This window comes from Dermacentor albipictus, chromosome 5, assembly GCF_038994185.2.
Source record: "Dermacentor albipictus isolate Rhodes 1998 colony chromosome 5, USDA_Dalb.pri_finalv2, whole genome shotgun sequence".
NCBI classification, from domain to species: Eukaryota; Metazoa; Arthropoda; class Arachnida; order Ixodida; family Ixodidae; genus Dermacentor; species Dermacentor albipictus.
In genome coordinates, this window is record NC_091825.1 from 25392563 (window position 1) to 25410788 (window position 18226).

Consider the following 18226-nt stretch of genomic DNA (forward strand, 5'->3'; position numbering starts at 1 on the left):
GACTAATCGTGTCAAGTGTTATACTAAACGAAGCCGACGACACAATTCGATCGTTCTGCAAAATTTCAGCGAGAACAATGCAGCGGTGAGCACAATATATTTTTTTGAACACGCGCAGCCAAATATTCAGGACCCTATACTCTTACTCTTAAACGCAGATGACAACACAGATGACGATTATTGTCGTGTGGCAAGATACGACTCAAAAGGTGTAAACTTTTCTTATAGTGTAAGAGTGCAGCGTTAAAGAAAGGAAATGCGGACCAGACAGATGACATTTATTGTTGTGTGGCAAGATACAACTCAAAGGGCGTAAACTTTTCTTCCACACACTCTTAGAAACATTTACACCCTTTGGGGCGTATCTTGTCCCACAACGATAATCGTCATCTGTCTTGCCCACGTTTCCTTTCTTTAACGCTGCGAGCTCGGTACTTCCCAGTCACGAACAGCATGCGCGTTATCAGTGTGACGCAGCATTCTCGACAGGAAAGTAGCCAGAGCCGAGTTTTCAAGAAAGGAAACGCCAGCAAGGCAGATGACGATTATTGTTGTGGGACAAATACACACCCCAAAGGGTGCAACCGTTTTAAAAGTGCTGTTAAAATGGTTGCACCCTTTGGGGTGTATATTTCTCCCACAACAATAACAGTCATCTGCCTTGCTTGCGTTTCCTTTCTTGAAAACTCGGCGCTCGCTACTTTCCTGTCCAGAATGATGCGTCACACCGATAATGCGCATACCGTTCGTGACTAGGAAGTACCGGGCTCTCAGCGTTAAAGAAAGGAAACGCGGGCAAGACAGATGACGATTATTGTTGTGGGACAAGATAAGCCCCAAAGGGTGTAAATTTTTCTAAGAGTGCACTCTTAGAAACACTCTTAGAAAAATTTACACCCTTTGGGGCGTATCTTGTCCCACAACAATAATCGTCATCCGTGCTGCCCGCGTTTCCTTTCTTTAAAGGGAAGCTGAAGAGTCTGTCGAGTTCAATAAGACGCTCATATACGGATGCGGGAACCTTATAAACCACGTAGGTAAAATTTGGGGCTTTTTTTTCAATTAGGAGCGACGTAATCGTCGGTTAAAATTGCGCTGTAGCTCCGCCCCCCGTCGAATGCCGCACGCTGCTGCTGACGCTGACGATGCGAGCGGAGACCGGAAACCGCGGTGTTGTGACGTCAACATTAGTGTTCCGTTCCTTCGCAGCCTCCGCGACTGTGCTGACCGTGCTTGTTTCTGCGTGCGTGCCATTGTAATCTGCTTCGATCGACCCTGCATTCCTTTGTTGGTGTGTCTGCGTGTATGTAGAGTGGTAGTCAACGTGCGCAGCATCAACTGAAGTGGTGGGCCGATCATGCCGGCTTTCTGTGCAGCCTATGGTTGCACGAACACCAGCGGCCGCGACGATGTTGTCTTCCATTACTTCCCACAAGACAAGAAGCTTTTAACGAAGTGGGAAGCTGCTCTGAAGCGAAAGAATTTCAAGCCCTCAAGAACAACAGTGCTGTGCTCCAACCACTTCCGTGACGACGATTATCACCAGAATTTATCATTAATGCGTGCGTTGGGTTTGCCAGTCAAGTCGGCTCGTCTAAGGCCCGGCGCAGAGAGGACTACTTGCCACTAGCAGGCTTTCTAAACGCAGCGCGAAAAGATCGGAGCGACGAAAACAAAGACGGCACGAGTGCGGACTGACTGATGATAACTGGTGTTGGAAGGCCTTATGAATACACGAACTCGCCCAAACCTGGATTTTGATTTACTGCGAGCTCCTTCGTGTTAACACGCTGAACGGAAGGTGCATGTTTACCTCCCGCCCTTGACGCAGGTTTCGTCGCAAAGCGCCGCGAATTTTCCATTTGCACGTGTGTTGTAAAACAGCCTGCATGCAGCTACCATAACGCAGTGCAAATGTAGAGTTTGCATGTGCTGGAAAGCCGGCGCACGCCAGGACGCTACGCTCCCCCCTTCTCTCGCGCACAGCGAGAAACCGACCGTCTCACGTAGCCGACGGAATTCGCCGCCTTTACGACTTCGGTTACGAGTAGTGTGCGGATGGTGCACAGATGAAGATCACTACACGTACTGCATGAACCGGGAAGCTTTTCACGCGTTTAAACCGTCTTTGTAGATTGCCGACAGCTTTGGACAGCGCACAAATGCCGACGATCGCATTTAAACAACGCTAGAGTTGACGTCACGAGGCGCCCGACCATTCACAGGCGGGAACGAGACGCACGAGCTGGGCGTGTCCGCTGCTGCACTTTTCATCGAAATAAAATATATTTGCGCTTTCTTTCGCTCAATTTCGATGTGATATTCGAATTTGGAGGGTTGAAAACCATTATGCACAGATATTCACTCATTTTTTCCGGAAAACCTTTCAGCTTCCGTTTAACGCTGCGTGCCCGGTACTTTCCAGTCACGAACGACATGCGCCTTATCAGCGTGACGCAGCATTCTCGACAGGAAAGTAGCGAGCGCCGAGTTTTCAGGAAAGGAAACGCAAGCAAGGCAGATGACGATTATTGTTGTGGGAGAAATATACACCCCAAAGGGTGCAACCGTTTTAATAGTGTAAGCAAAATTACACCCTTTTGCCACAACAATAATAATCTGTCTTGACCACATTTCCTTTCTTTAATGCTGTGAGCCTGGTACTTCCCAGTAGCGAACGGCATGCGCGTTACCAGCATGACATAGCATTCCCGACAGGAAAGTAGCGGGCGCGGCGTTTTCAAGAAAGGAAACGCAAGCAAGGCAGATGACGATTATCGTTGTGTGGCAAATATACACTACAAAAGGTGTAAACTGTTCTTACACTCTTAGAAAAATTTACACCCTTTGGGGCGTATCTTGTCCCACAACAATAATCGTCATCCGTGTTGCCCGCGTTTCCTTTCTTTAACGCTGCGAGCCCGGTACTTTCCAGTCACGAACGCCATGCGCGTTATCAGTGTGACGCAGCATTCTCGACAGGAAAGTAGCGAGCGCCGAGTTTTCAGGAAAGGAAACGCAAGCACGGCAGATGACGATTATTGTTGTGGGACAAATATACACCCCAAAGGGTACAACCGTTTTAAGAGTGTACATGAACTTTTAAAACTGTTGCACCCTTTGGGGTGTAAATTTGTCCCACAACAATAATCGTCATCTGCCTTGCTTGCGTTTCCTTTCCTGAAAAATAGGCGCTCGCTACTTTCCTGTCGAGAATGCTGCGTCACACTGGTAACGCACATGCCGTTCGTGACTGGGAAGTACCGGGCTCGCCGCGTAAGAGAAAGGAAACGCGGGCAAGACGGATGACGATTATTGTTGTGGGACAAGATAAGCCCCAAAGGGTGTAAATTTTTCTAAGAGTGTGTAAGAAAAATTTACACCCTTTGGGGCGTATCTTGTCCCACAACAATAATCGCCATCTGTCTTGCCCGCGTTTCCTTTCTTTAAAGCTGCGAGCCCGGTACTTCCCAGTCACGAACGGCATGTGCGTTATCAGTGTGACGCAGCATTCTCGACAGGAAAGTAGCAAGCGCCGAGTTTTCAGCAAAGAAAACGCAAGCAAGGCAGATGACGATTATTGTTGTGGGGCAAATATACACCCCAAAGGGTGCAACAGTTTTAAGAGTGCTGGCAAAGTTAACCCTTTGGGGTGTATCTCTGCCACACAACGATAATCGTCATCTGCCTTGCTTGCGTTTCCTTTCTTGAAAACGCCGCGCCCGCTACTTTCCTGTCGGGAATGCTATGTCATGCTGATAACGCGCATGCCATTCATTACTTGAAAGTACCGGGCTCGCCGCGTTAAAGAAAGGAAATGCGGACAAGACAGATGGTGATTATTGTTGTGTGGCAAAAGGGTGTAATTTTGCTTAAGAGAGTATTCTCCTGCTCTACACTCACTCTTAGAAAAATTTACACCCTTTGGGGCATATCTTGTCCCACAACAATAATCGTCATCCGTGCTGCCCGCGTTTCCTTTCTTTAACGCTGCGAGCCCGGTACTTTCCAGTCACGAACGGAATGCGCCTTATCAGTGTGACGCAGCATTCTCGACAGGAAAGTAGCGAGCGCCGAGTTTTCAGGAAAGGAAACGCAAGCAAGGCAGATGACGATTATTGTTGTGGGACAAATATACACCCCAAAGGGTGCAATCGTTTTAAGAGTGCTCTTAAATAGTTGCACCCTTTGGGGTGTATATTTTTCCCACAACAATAATCGTCACCTGCCTTGCTTGCGTTTCCTTTCTTGAAAACTCGGCGCTCGCTACTTTCCTGTCGAGAATGCTGCGTCACACTGATAACGCGCATGCTGTTCGTGACGGGGAAGTACCGGGCTCGCCGCGTTAAAGGAAGGAAACGCGGGCAACGCAGATGACGATTATTGTTGTGGGACAAGATAAGCCCCAAAGGGTGTAAATTTTTCTAAGAGTCTATTTCGAGTGCGTGCACTGTCGCTTACGACTTTCAGTATCGCCATTCAATTACTCACGCACAGTCGCGCATAGATGAACAAGACAAAAGTCACGTGCAGGACGACATTGTCCCTGTGTCTGTTCCCCGCACCCGTAAAAGCCGGGTGCACGTACACTATATAGGACGACAGCAGGGTGAGCACTCCATCCTGTTTTGTACGACTATACAGAGCAGTGGGCATGCTGCCGCGTTCAGATGCTCAAGTGTTAAATTAGCACTTACGGTCCCATGTCAGCGACTGTGATCTTGCGACTCCGGGCTCACGAGAAGAAGCTTCTTCCCTCACGGAACGAAGAGCTCGCACGCTTGACACTCGCTCGGGTGCCGAGCCTGGGCTTAAAACCACGTTGCAGAGGTGAATGCGAGCAATGCCGGCGGTGAGAGCGCGCGCTTGCGCGGGCCAGCACGCGATGGAGCATTTGGTCTCATTGTTTCTTTTGATGCGCGATAACACAGATTGCGCAGACAGCTTACCGCGGTTGTTGCACAAGAAGATATACCGATGCAGCGAAAACTGTATCGTAGCTTCTGGCACCGCTAATGGCCTACCCGTAGAAACACAGGGCGTAATACCGGCGATGTGCACTGCACTCAGAACCGAAACTAAAGCTACAGTCTACCGAAACTGTCTTCGGCTTCATTCCCGGCCGCCGCTGTGGCTAGCCAAGTTGGCCAAGCGATGTGACTGGCGCGTTTCCGGGGAGCACGCAGCCAGCCACCAACAGCCACAGCAGCTCGAGAGTTTTGGCGCCGAACCGAAGTGTTGCGGCCTTGATGGGGCGTGAGAAGACAAGCGATTGACACGACCGTCGCGTAACTCTTTCCAGGCAGGCTACATGTGAACTCGCGTGAACATGAAGCTCGTAGAACAAACTGTCAAGAGCTTCCGCGTTGCCAAAGTGTTCAGAGAAAACACAGACCGCATTAACAGCATTGACTTTTCGCCCAATGGAGAGACGCTCATCTCCAGTTCGGACGATGACTCCATCGTGATATACGATTGTGAGAAAGGAACGTAAGTTGATGGGCCCACTGCAGAAAGCTCGGCCAGCCTCTACGGTGCTGGTGCTGCGACATGCCTCGCGAATTTGGTCCGGTGATGTGCGTCGCGGAGTCGTGTAAACAACGTCGAGGTCCCGCTGGTAGGCCTAAGCCGCGTAGGCCTAGTGTGAGTGCGGTGTCAAGACCGGCAGCCGTGCGATCCCTGTAGCTCGAAGGTGCGGTACGATATCCCCCGGTGTTTCTAACGCCCGCGGCATCGTCGCGCGACCGTGTGAATTCAGTGCTGCGTTTTTCGAGTCGGTGCTCTAGTTGCAAACATGGGCCGCCGACATTGGCAATGGGCGGCTCGTCCGCCTCATCTCAAATCGCGTCCGCTAACGCTTTTGTTGGTTGTGGTGTATGCTGGCACATACCGTTAAACGCGTAAACATAAATGTTCCGCCGGCTGTCGCGGCACGTCGACGCGTGCGTTGGTGCTGCAAAGTGTGGTGCGTGTGTGCCGCGACCGGACGGATTACGTAACGAACAGGTGCTGCCTCCACTTGAAGTTTTCGCGTTGTGTACCTTCATTCCACGCGGCGGTGCGGGCGCACTTTCGATAACTTTCGTTTGCGTAGTGCTGATCGATACCGTGTTTCCCACGTGCTCACGCGTGGCCTGTGAGTTCCGTACCGGCCTGTCGAACGAACTCGGCAGATGTGACTCGTCGTTTATATAGGTCCTGTCTAGCCGCGCATTGTTGCCTCTGAGGGATCACAGTCGTAGTGAACGTCGCCTAAAATTTCGAACCCAGTTTCCGTTATTAGACTCTTTGCCGCTTGTATTTTAACGGGTGAGGCATACGCTGTGATCGGGTTACTCTATTTATAGTCTGTTGCGTGCAGTGTGGCCTGTTCACGAATGGGCAGTGTGTATTGAAATGGAAGCTGCGCAGAAATCAATGCAGTTCGTATTTCTGCAAAACAAAGTGTTATAGTGCACGCCCTAACAGTTGCACAGATAGCTGGCAGGTCGTGTTACAATTATTTGCAGTTTCAATCGCTGCGAATTTGAATTAAGGGGAAACATCTTATTTTTTTGCTATTGTCAGGTAGTAATATCCCAGGTAATTTTGGTCAGCATGCTTGGTGCGTGCGTTTGATTTCAGCTATGACCGCTCGTCTGCGCATGCTTTACTGTTGTGATACGTTCGTGTTCCACTGTATTATCTCTGACAAGGTTCCACTAGCTGGGTGGAGGCATAGCCAGAAATTTTACAGTATCTAGGCCATAGCATGCCCATGTGTCATATGTGCAGTCAGCAATTCACAACACTCAAGGCAGGATGCATGTACTATCGTGAGCAAAACGAGGGGAAACACAGGTGCGCATGTCAGATAGCCTCGAACCCTGTTTTGGGCGATACGTGGCAGCTGCCATCAGAAACAAACTGGAAAGGAGGACGCTCTTCTAATAACTGTTGGCACTCCCACCATGCAACTCTTTATACCAAGCGCGGAACTTTGCATCGCCAGCAGGCATTGACAAATTTGTTTGATATTGCTGTTACTGATAACTTTGTGCACCGAAGCGTGGCCACTAGCATCACTGTTTTGATGCATAAACATTTGAGAGTGATGAGACTGATGAATACTGTCCATCTGTCTGGAATGCGTGACATGATGCACTCCACAAGATATACCTAAGGTCCTATGAGGGCATATAGGAAGATACCTTGCACTAAATGCAGGAACGGGCATCCAAGAGCAGTGCTCAAAAAAAAAAAAAAAAAGAAACATGATTGAAAAAGAAGTGACTCGCTGTAAGTCACTACACACGTAACTGCCTGATCGGCTATTGGTGGCCAGTGAAATGCCGTAAGCTGCCGTTTTCGACAAGTGCAGGTGCAGTGAGAGTGCCAACAGTTAGCGGAAGTGCACCTCTGTTTTTGACAGCGCCATCCGTGTATCGCTGTAACTTGGTTTCGAGGCTGTTTGCCACGCGTTTGTGTATTCCCGTTCATATTGCTGACAACAGTACATTACTGTTCATGGATTTTTGCAGTCATTTGAGAGCTTTAGCCTCACCTTTAGAGATATGGCCACACTTGGGTGCAGTACACAGCCAGCTGTATACTGCACCCGTAATGCTTGCTAGATGCTGCTGGTTTCTATATATGTATATTGGCCAGGAGTGCCAAAAGCACACGTGTGGGCACGTGAGCTATGACCTCATCGAGACAGGCATATTGCTGTGCTGCTTGCTAGTGCCTACATTGACCCAGCATCTGCAATGCTTTGCTTTGCGCATGCATCAGGCAAGCGTGTCCCTTATGTGTCATGAGTGATGCAGAACTGAAGATGTCAGCTGCATTACAGAGGAAACTAGTATATGGCTTTTCGAGCTATGCAGTACAACTTTGCATCCATGGAGTAGCTCTGATTACGATGGTGCCTGGGCATACAAATCAGTCAGTCATAAGATGTGTGTTGACATTTAAAGGGGCCGTGACACCACATTTTCGACCATAAATTATGCATTGCATGTTGAGCCGTACGCGTCTCTCACCAAGGTGTAAAAATTTTACGGCATTGGGTGCAGTAGAAAATTTTTATTTGTGTTTTTTAATGTTGCAATTGAATCGTAAAGCAGTCTGGCAACACTTAGTGATGAAATGAATTAGCACCCCCCAATAACGGCTCCTTCAGGTAACAGAAGCCGGTCTCGAAGGCCATGGTTTTGTGTACTGCAAATGCCAGAAGTGATTGCAACAGCTGGAAATACGTCGCGGATGCCATGTGTGATTTTGTTTTGCATGTGCGTTGCGTTTCAGTGCATCTCTGGTTTTCTCAGGCTTTTTTTCATGCAAGTCAAGGAATTGCGGACACAATTCAGTGACGACACCATTGAGTGCTAGAGCAGGTCGAGAAAGACGTTCGATGTGGTCTCGAATTGTTTCAAAGCAGAGAACATGGAGTTGGCACCTCAGTTCCCGACAACACAGCCTTGCCGAAATGGTGGTTGCTGACGGTGGGAGGAATTGAGAGGCAGCAATTTCAAATTGAAATTTTAAAGTCGGAATGTGTGCTGAAAGCCTAGTTTTTTTTGTTTGTGTATAACCATATTGGACCCTCCACTCTCATTTACAAATATAAACCGAGTACTGTGGCCCCTTTAAACACACTTATTTCAGCAATTAGTTATAAAGTTCCTTTTGGCTTGGCGTAAAGGTGAATTTCAGCCAAGTGGTAAGTTCTGTTTACAAAACCAATATAAGTGTAAGTGTCAATGACCATATTGAAGACCAATAGAGGCCATGTTGTCAATGTTGTCAAAGTACAACTTGAAATAACGGAGGTAAATAAAGATGCAGATGTCTTAAAAATTTCAATGTTTTAGAAGCCTTCATATTTATTTATCGGGAACCTTCAGCCCAGGTACAGAACTGCATCATCATTAAGGAAGCCCAACCGGTAAAGTGAAAGTGTTGAGGCAGTGCATTCATTCGTGAGCGTCGCATCGTGCAGGCCGGCACGCAAATAAGGCCACATGCATCCACACGTGTGTTCTTGTCTCTCCTGGCCGACAGATCTCTAATTCGGCGGCTGCTGCCAGGTGTTGTGCATGCAGTAAGAGGGCGCAAAGGAGGCAGCACAACTGTTTCTAAATTTAGGCTGTAGACTACAGTCATCGTGAACCAGCCAGCTCAGATAAAATTGTCGACGATCATGCAGCCAGGAGCTCGCCACTCGGCTGCTCCAGATAAGTGTTGCAGTAGCTGTTCGCATCACTGCTTACAGAACATGTGGGCTCCACTGGCAGTGCTGGTTGTGACTCCTGTAAAAGAATTCCTATTGCCACGAATTGCTGTGTCAAACTTAATTGCTAACATAAAAGCATTGGCAGTGACTATTTACTAGCATATTTCCGACTTCTTTTCTGGTTTGATCAGAACACTTTCTTAATGCAGAAACCGTCTTTGGCACATTGTAGCTGAACGCAGCACCGTGACATGTTGTTACTGCCACAACTGCACCTTGCCACATGTGCTGTCCATGCAGGAAAGAACAGGTGCACCACCTGTCCATTCCACTACAAACTGCTATTAATAGAGGATGTTATAATGTGCGTACCTGTGACAACCCCCCTTATTAAAAAAAAATAAGGGATTAGTGATACATTTTTAGTCACCGAGTGTTACGACAGCAGCAGACATCTGAATTTAGGGAATGATTGGCGCGATGATTATTTCCTCGTTAAATTATGACTTCAAGGGGCATGCTGAAACCAGAGAATAGAAGCAAGATCTGAAGGCATGACTTGCTAGAAACTCTATGGCTTGCATTAGTTTTGAGTTAGGCACCGAAAACCTGCTGTGAAGTTCACGGCTGCTTCAGTTAATATTCTTCTGCACTGCAGGAAAATGCAATACGAAAACTTTTAACTGAAACTGCCGCTCACTTAATTTCGAGTTTGTTTCTCAAAACTGGTACTAGGTCAAAAGATTATCAAGACCCTATGCTTAGAGTAATGGTTGACTTGTCAATTCTATGATTACAAAATATCCCATGAAGGTCATTCTGAAGTTAAACAGCAAGACTTTGCCAAATAATAAACGTAATGGCAACTACCACACAAATTCAGATGTGTGGCACTGCTGTGAACCTTGGGTCAGCAATGAGTATCGTCTCAGATCTCCTTTTTTTTTTAATATGCGACGGTTGCATTAATGTGTGGTAGTTGTTGCCTGGTGGAGTGCCTAAGGTACCGCGATTGCTGGTTCAAGGGGTGTGAAATTTTTATGCCAGTACTTCACTTGCCGTCTCCCCACCATTTACTATTTGTACCTCTTGCCTGAAAGAGGAGCTCAGCTTGCCCGTGCCAACACGTGCTTATGGGCCACTAGAAGATAAGTTGAAATCGATTGTTTCTTCAATATACACAAGAAGTTTGCAAACACTGATCAAATCTATAGCCTCAAACTAGTTTTGGTTCAAAATTGGAAACGCGATCAAGGGCATTGTAAGCAGCAAATTAAAAGAAGTTCATATATGAACCGAAATCACATTTACGAAAGGATGCTAAGATGAAAGGTATACAGCATTTGTAGGAGAAAGTTGCTAATGTAACACAAGGTTCGTGAAACACATTGTCACACAAACCAAAGTACATTTTCACATTGAAATGAACAGTGCAAACGACAAGGGACACCATAAGTAGGCAAGACAAGCACTAGTGTACCGTGTAGATTGTGCTGTTCATTTCCGCGTAAAAATGTCCACAATGGGCTGGCGCCTTTACCTTTTTCACTTGTGCAGTCTGCCGTGTTGTCTGGTCCCAATGTGGCAATGTTGACCAACCACTTGTTCTACTGCAACAATGCAGGCACAAGCGGACGCTGAACAGCAAAAAGTATGGTGTCGACCTCATTCATTACACCCATGCGACAAACACCGCCATCCATAGTTCCACAAAGGTGGACGGTGAGTCCCATTCTACAGCTTGAGTGCATTGTCATTATGCCTGTGATCTCTGTGACAAGGCCAAGCAGAGACATTGCAAACACTTTGGATGCACTGTCGGGATCTATAGCGCTAGGACTGCCTTCAGAGTGGATGGAAGTGACAAAGCGTGGTTTCCAGTCAGCTCCTTCTATCGGTTATGCATGCCGATTTATGCTATACTGTGCATTATGAATTACCAGCTATACCAACATTAAATGCTTATGTCGTCTCAGTGGCCATCTTAACAGTCACATTAAAAGAAAAGGTCATATTGGCCTCAAAACATTCGGACTCCCTTGCAGTAATGTCTGGAGATGTCCTTTTCCTTAGAGGTCGGCTGCCACAAAATGTTGGATCACGTGAAAAAAAGCGTAGATTCTGATAATAGATATAGACCAGCCTCCGTGCAAAGTTTTAGGGTCGAAGTGTTAGTGGATGTGTTGGAAAAGCTTGCAAAATAGACATTTCCAATATTGAAACTAAAGAAACAAAAGCAGCCATCGTTGCTCACAGGAAATTATGCAAAACTGCTGAGGTCAGGCAGTGCCTGGGGTGCATTGAAAAATATCTCGGGCCATGTTTCAGGATTTGTGCTCTATCAACCAACCACCGGATGTTGTGTCGTCTGCTTGGGTGCTACTTGAAGGCTGTTACGAAGAAAAAAATGCTGCAATTATGAGCCCTTCAGTTGTGCCAAGATTGCTTCAATAGTGTACACTGCTCTTCAATTATAACTAATATATCCAAAGTGAAACTTTGTTGTTGTTAGTCTTGGAAAAGCTACACCCAGTTATATTTTCGTCGAAAATATTCAGCATTGGACCCCAGCTTGCTTATTCTTGATTGCTGAATTTGAGGTGCTACTAACTGGATCAGTGACTGTGCTTTGCTAATGCCCCTTGACGACTCTTCAGCTCTGTTTCCATTACAAGGCGCTTTCAGCATCTACTCGTAAGTGGAGCTGCGTTTCTACAGGTGACATTGTTTTCATGCTACGACGTATTGTAGCCCAGGTGAATTTGGATCAGGGAACCATTTGGTTAATCTATGAATAAAAAGAAGCAGAGCCCTCTCGTGTAGTCCAGCACCATAAAACTCTACACTGCATGTATGAGATAAATTTTTTAGTAAATTTTGCTTACCTCTGTGTGTGTTGTAATGCTTTAAGGGTTACTTCTGCTGCACTTGTGAAAACGAATCCCGAATGGTAACAGCCATATATGCATGGCAGGAAGCGAACCTTCTCAGAATTCGCGCCTTGCACAGAACCACCATGGAATCGTCTGTGATGTCTAAAAAAAGCAATTTTTAATGTGAAGCAGCCCTTCGGCTTCTACCAAACAGATGTTTTGTTTCTTGCTATGGTGGCTGTCACTAACGTTAGTTTGGAAGTATTCCTGGTTTGCCTAGTATAGTGCCGCATGCACGCACCTGCGCTTGTAGTACTCTTTCTAATCGGCATTCTCGCGCGTGACATTTCAAGTTATGGACGTCGCGAAAACTGATTTCGATCTTGTTTTTTTTCATTGCTCGAAGTGCTAGCACGACTTGCCTACCCGCGTGGCTCACCCACGGGGTTTACCCACAGGCGTGCGATTATTCTGTTTGCAAGTCCCGCAAGAAGAGATATAATCTTGTCTAGTGATCTAACAATTGATTACTGCAAGAATTTCACTCTCTTTGTTTTCTCATGGTTGCTCACATGGCATACACTGCTCTCACTATGGCCGGGCTTCCCTGGTGCCGTATTCTTTAATGCCCAGTTTATTTTCCGTTCTGCTGTTTCGTCGTCGGTTCGGATGTGGCTCGGGGGCCGCTGTCTTTGCTAGGATCGCACCCTCCGTGGAACACATGATAAATGTGGAAAGTGAAACGGAGTGGTCGAAAGTACAGCCCCTAGCATGCCAGCTCAATTTAAAGCATAAAAATAAGCTGTGCAACTTTTATTACATGTACAGAAAATTATTTGTGCTATCTTATTTATGTATTCTACAGTAAATTGTGTATAAAGCTGCAGACATTAAAAAAAAAAAGAAATTCTCACTTTATTGCAACCTGAAATAAAATTTGCTTGTTTTTTTCTCAAACTAAGTTGCACTGAATAATGTAAACCTGCAGTAAATAAATCTCACCCTGGGGGGCACGCTTCTTTCTAAAAAAAAAAAGTGACTCAAAAGGTTAATTGTGGTTATAGCAGCTGATCGCCATGTCAAATGATTGTGGCTGTGCGCATTATACATAGCTTGCTCACCTTTTTCCCCCCGAGTGTCACATAGCGTAATGAGTGGAGCTGAAGCTGCTGCTGCTTCACAAATGAACGGAGTGCATTTGGGCCCCTGACCCGTTGGTTTCTATCACTTTTCGTGCAGACACAATCAGGTACCTGTCCCTGCATGACAACAAGTACATTCGCTACTTCCCAGGCCACACCAAAAAGTGAGTTGCCTCCTTTACTTTTAAAGCAAGTCTACCTGTTGCATCTTCTTTTTGCTCTGGGTACATACACAATACGGCTCATAAATAAACTAGTAGTGGTACTCAAATATAAAAAAATTTCTGATTTCTAAAGCAACATGAAATATTAGGTTTGCGCAGAGTCACATTGTTAAAAAGAAATCGGGCTTTTATAGATTAGCACATGCATGTACCGTATTTACTCGAATCTAATGCGCACCTTTTTTCCTATAAAAACGGGTCCGAAAATTGCATGCGCGTTAGAATCGAGTATGACCCTAAATCCGCGTTACCATATTGCCATTGGCATTCGAAAAATCGCTGCCTCGTATGCGCTTCTAGCCTAGCTGCTCCATGTGCATATCTCCATGTTGTACGTGTAAACAGGTGCTGGTGTACCACATGTCTTCCCATTTTCTGCGTTTATTCAATCAACATGGAAGCGCAGACTGTGAAGACACGCCAAGTCCACCATGATGCCACATTTAAAAGGAAAGTTGTCATGTGTGCAGAGACGGATGGAAATTGGGCCGAATCGTGGGCGTTCGGAGTTTCCGAAACTTGCGTGCAGGACTGGCGCAAACAGGACAATATTTTCACCAGCAAAGCAACAAGGAAGGGTTTCAGCAGTTTGAAGCAGGGCCGCTTCGCCGAAATAGAAGAGCTGCTCGCAGAATACGTGCGAGAGCGGCACAGCGGCCTGTGACGACCAATCTGCTCAAAGTACGGGCGATACAGTTAGCCCTACAGAAAGGGCTAATGCGGAGTGACTTAAGGGCAAGTGGGTGCTGGCTATCAAATTTTATGAAAAAAAAAGGCTTTTCTCTTTGAAGGCAGACAGGGATATGCAAAAAATTGCCCAAGGAATATGAAGAGAAATTGCACAGTTTTCAGCGGTACGTTTTGAAGTTGCGGCTACCACTTCGGACAAATTGTAAATGCCGATCAGATGCTGCTCTACTTTGACATGCCTGCCACCAAAACCGTTAAAAAGAAGGGGGCGGAGCAAGTGCGGATTTTGTCTTCCGGCCACGAAAAAAACTAGCCACCGCATTGCTTTGTTGCACTGCGGATAGGCACGAGCTGCCCCCATATCTTATCTTCAGACGGAAGGCGCACCCGATAGGAATCGTTTCCGAGTGGCATGATTGTGCATGTAAATGAAAAAGGCCGGATGACTACGGACTTGGTCGCTGGCTGGATTGATAACGTTTGACGGAAGAGACCCGGCGGCAGTTTGGGTCTGCATGTATGCTTGTGCTCGATGCATTCAGGTGCCACCTTGACTAGCTGGCTGCATGCAACACCGACCTTGTCGTGATACCCGGTGGCATGACATCGCAGCTCCAGCCACCTTGTTTGTTTGAACAAGCCAATGAAAGATAGAATTTGGGCGCTCTACACCGAATGGCTTGTCAGTGGCTACCACAAATTCACGCCCGCCAATAAAATGAAGCGTGCCTCGCTGCAGGACTTCGCTGGATGGGTGAAAGATGCATGGTGCACGATCCCGTCTGCCATGGTCAACAAAGCCTTTAAAGAGCGCAGGATGTCGAATGCCATGGATCAAATGTTTTGGTTTGTTGATAGCGATAAAGAGTTGTCTTAAAGCCACGACAAGTGATATCTATTGCCCCACGAGATTCGTACCGGCGCAGGGAAAATCTTGGTGGCAACTTACGCTGCTTCCATTTGTGTTTTTATTCATCTCAACTTTAGTGTATTGGGAATAAATCTGGTTTTTTCAAATGAGAGAAAATAGTATATCTATATGAAAGCACGAGGTGTGCGGTATTGTACTCATTCTTATTTTTGGTTATGGAAAACGGGTGAGCATTACAATCGAGGGCGCGTTAGAATCGAGTAAATGCGGTAATACAGTGAAAGCTCGTTAATTCGAACTTCAATAATTCGAATTTATGGATAATTCGAACTGTACGATTTGGTCCGGCCAAGCTCCACAGAAGTCTATGTATAAAAAAGTCCGTTAATTCGAACGCGAGAAGGTTCCCTCATGGATAATTCGAACTACGCTTGCCTGACACACGGCCAGAGAAGCGCGCCTACTGCCTACACACAAGGTTGTATTGCCTCCGAAACGGAGAGAACGGCGAGAGAAGGCAAAATCGGAAAAAAATCTAACCGACGCGGGGTCAGCCAGAAGGGAGTGGCGGCTGCCGCCTCTCCGTTCTACGTAACCTCCGAGACTTCTTGCCCGTTGCGAATCTCGGAGGCTTTGCAAATGTTGTACAGCTGCTAATGTTGTGTGGAGATGGCACGGCAAGCTCCAAAACACAGCGAATCAAGTACGTCGCAGCTGCGCTTGCAATCAAGAACCAACGAATGAGGGCCTTCGCCACCTTCATATGTTCAGCGTCTTTGTCTCGGCAGTCTTCATCGGTTGTGCACCTCTGTTTTCAGCTTAGGAGGTATCGGCCGTCGCGATTCATTGTGATGGTGTTAAGCCTCGGCTAACGTTCGTTTCGGTGGACATCGGCGGTGTGGCACAGTCGGACCCAGAGCTTCGACTTGAAGATGGCGTGTGTCCGCGGCACACACCATCACTTTCTGACGCGCCAAATTTCTGACATGCCCTACTGCTTCCAAATCGCAGTGTACTGTTGCCCTCCTTCACTTTCGTTAGTTCGAACTTTCGTTAATTCGAACTGAAGTGTCTTCCCCTTGCGGTTCGAATTAACGAGCTTTTACTGTACCATTCGCAGATATTTGTTCGGACAACTGAGCAGCTTATATAAACAATAAACATCATCTGCTTTCAATTATCTGGGGCACCATGGCAATGACTGTAACGGAACAGCATGTGAACAGATGCACATGCACTGTTATGTTTTCCAAAGGAGTCAAGTGTGATACGGTAGGGGTTTGTATTGTTTTAAAGGGATACAAACATGGCAAAATTGACCAAAATATAAATACAGGGTGTCTACCAACCGGGAATACTGGGAATTCTCAGGGATTTTAAGTAGTCTGGAAAAACTCAGGGAAAACTCGGGGAATTTGTGCCTCTATCAGGGAAAATTAGCTGTAATTTTATTGAAAGGGGCGAAAGTCGCGGTAATCCTGGCTCGAGTAACAGACAGAAATCATAATGAATCGTCTTTGACGCCCTGTCGTCGGCTGGAAGAGTTGCTAGTGTACAGTCAACGACCGACTTTCCGGATTCCCAATAATTTGGACGGCTTCGCGGCACCACCACATAGAGTCCATGTATCAGAACGTCTGAAATTTTAGACGCAAGAACTCTTTGCCGTTCGATTCTCTGGGCGTTCTGCGGCGACCGCAGGTCCGAAACAGCCTCGAACCGGAGCTCTCGCACACAGATCCGCTGGCAGCCGTAGCCACCACTGCGGCAACGCTAGGCCTAGCTGCTTTGACGTTGGCTATGAAGCTTCTTGCCATTTGGTGCCGCGTTTTTTATTGAAAGACTTCGCAGCTGTCAGCAATGGCACGGACTCCGCTTTTGTGGCCCTCACGAGTGACTTAGATGCTTGGAAAGCACGGTGCATTGCACAATGCTGGTTCGCGAAAGTAATCTTCGCCTCAATACAGAAATGTTACGCTGTGAAGCATATGCAAAAGTATTGCGGTGAAGCATAACAAGTATGGCAAGGGGCAATTGTCACAGGACCCAGTATGTATTCCTTAATTATATACTCATGCACCCGGTATTTCTTGTCACAGTACGAGCACCAACATGCCTAATATGTATACCGACAGGCCTACAGAGCGTTTTCGAATGTGCCTGTGGCGGATTGAGCCTTTAAGGGCAGTAAATGACATGCATTTATCTTTTCCAACTGTCCGATTTTTCGGACGTATTCGTGGCCCCTGGGGAGTTCGAAAAATCAGACGTGGACTGTGCAACTGACCAGAAATGCTTCAAATGGTCTGTGGGGCGAACGAGGGGCGGAAGGAGGACAAGAACAGAAAGGACCTACGCATTGGGGAATGAACGGGAAAGGAAGCGTGCTGCCGCCGTTTTGAGCTCAAAAAAACAAAGTGTTCGCTGATGTCGAGTTGCAGGTGTCCCTCATCCAAACCAAAATAAACTCTTTAAAGCTGTGAAACACAACACTGAGGCGTCATTCGCAGGCTGAGATACAGTATGTCAGGACAGTTGAGGTTGACTTACGAGCTGTTGAGACGGAATCTCAATTGTGACAAAATTCGGGCCTCATACCACTGAGCTTGCCATCGGTTTATAGAAATAGCTCATACTGAAAAACATTTGCTTCTGTATGCATCTCCTTTTTATTTGTATTTGAGAATGTTCAACACGATTTTCAATATTTTTCGAAAACATTTTATTTGCTGTGCATTTTTCTAACCCTTCCCTTCTATTCTTTCTTTTTTGTGTTATCATGTGAATAGCATCTGTGATTGCAAGGATTCCATTCTAACCCACAACATCGTGTTTGAACCTGCACTTGTTTTGAGTCGGTGAGGGACACTAAAGAGCAACATGAAATCAATTTAAGCTTTTATTTTAGTTAATCTTAAGATAATAGGATGATTATTCAAAGACAGAATGCAGGTCAAAGTTCTATTCATTAAATTTTGTATTGAAGCACCAGTGCCGGTATGTCATTGTGAGGTCACAGATTTCAAAGTTGTCGCATCCTGAAACTAGCCATGTTCATTCTGGCTTTGTTTCATCTCAACCAATAAATAATTAGCTAGGCCCTAGCAGACACCCTTGAGGTCACTGCGAACTGGTGTGGTGAATTCAAGGTGGCGTCGCCACCTGTCTTCCCTTTTCTCCAAGCCACCTCTCGGAGTAAGAGTGGCTTT

At 46.5% G+C, this 18226-nt stretch overlaps 2 protein-coding genes across 5 annotated transcripts in view; one reads left to right on the plus strand and one right to left on the minus strand.

The window, feature by feature from the left end:
* Nucleotides 1–5091, minus strand: part of LOC135898293 (ABC transporter G family member 23-like) — a 222863-nt gene extending 217772 nt beyond the window's left edge. Inside the window, exons 1-2 of one of the 4 annotated variants that reach the window (XM_065427162.2) lie at nucleotides 4950–5091; nucleotides 4698–4805 (exon numbers count right to left, since the gene is read on the minus strand). In XM_065427162.2, coding sequence (XP_065283234.1) covers nucleotides 4698–4705 — 8 coding nt within the window. In that variant the 5' untranslated portion in view covers nucleotides 4706–4805; nucleotides 4950–5091. Of the gene's footprint in view, nucleotides 1–4697; nucleotides 4898–4949 lie in introns of those variants that run through there. The other 3 variants (XM_065427161.2, XM_065427164.2, XM_065427163.2) reach the window with 3 other exon arrangements.
* An 86-nt stretch (nucleotides 5092–5177) lies between these two features.
* Wdr82 (WD repeat domain 82) overlaps nucleotides 5178–18226 on the plus strand; it is a 67614-nt gene continuing 54565 nt past the window's right edge. Inside the window, exons 1-3 of the mRNA XM_065427166.2 lie at nucleotides 5178–5490; nucleotides 10842–10939; nucleotides 13330–13396. Coding sequence (XP_065283238.1) covers nucleotides 5330–5490; nucleotides 10842–10939; nucleotides 13330–13396 — 326 coding nt within the window. The 5' untranslated portion in view covers nucleotides 5178–5329. The remainder of the gene's footprint in view (nucleotides 5491–10841; nucleotides 10940–13329; nucleotides 13397–18226) is intronic.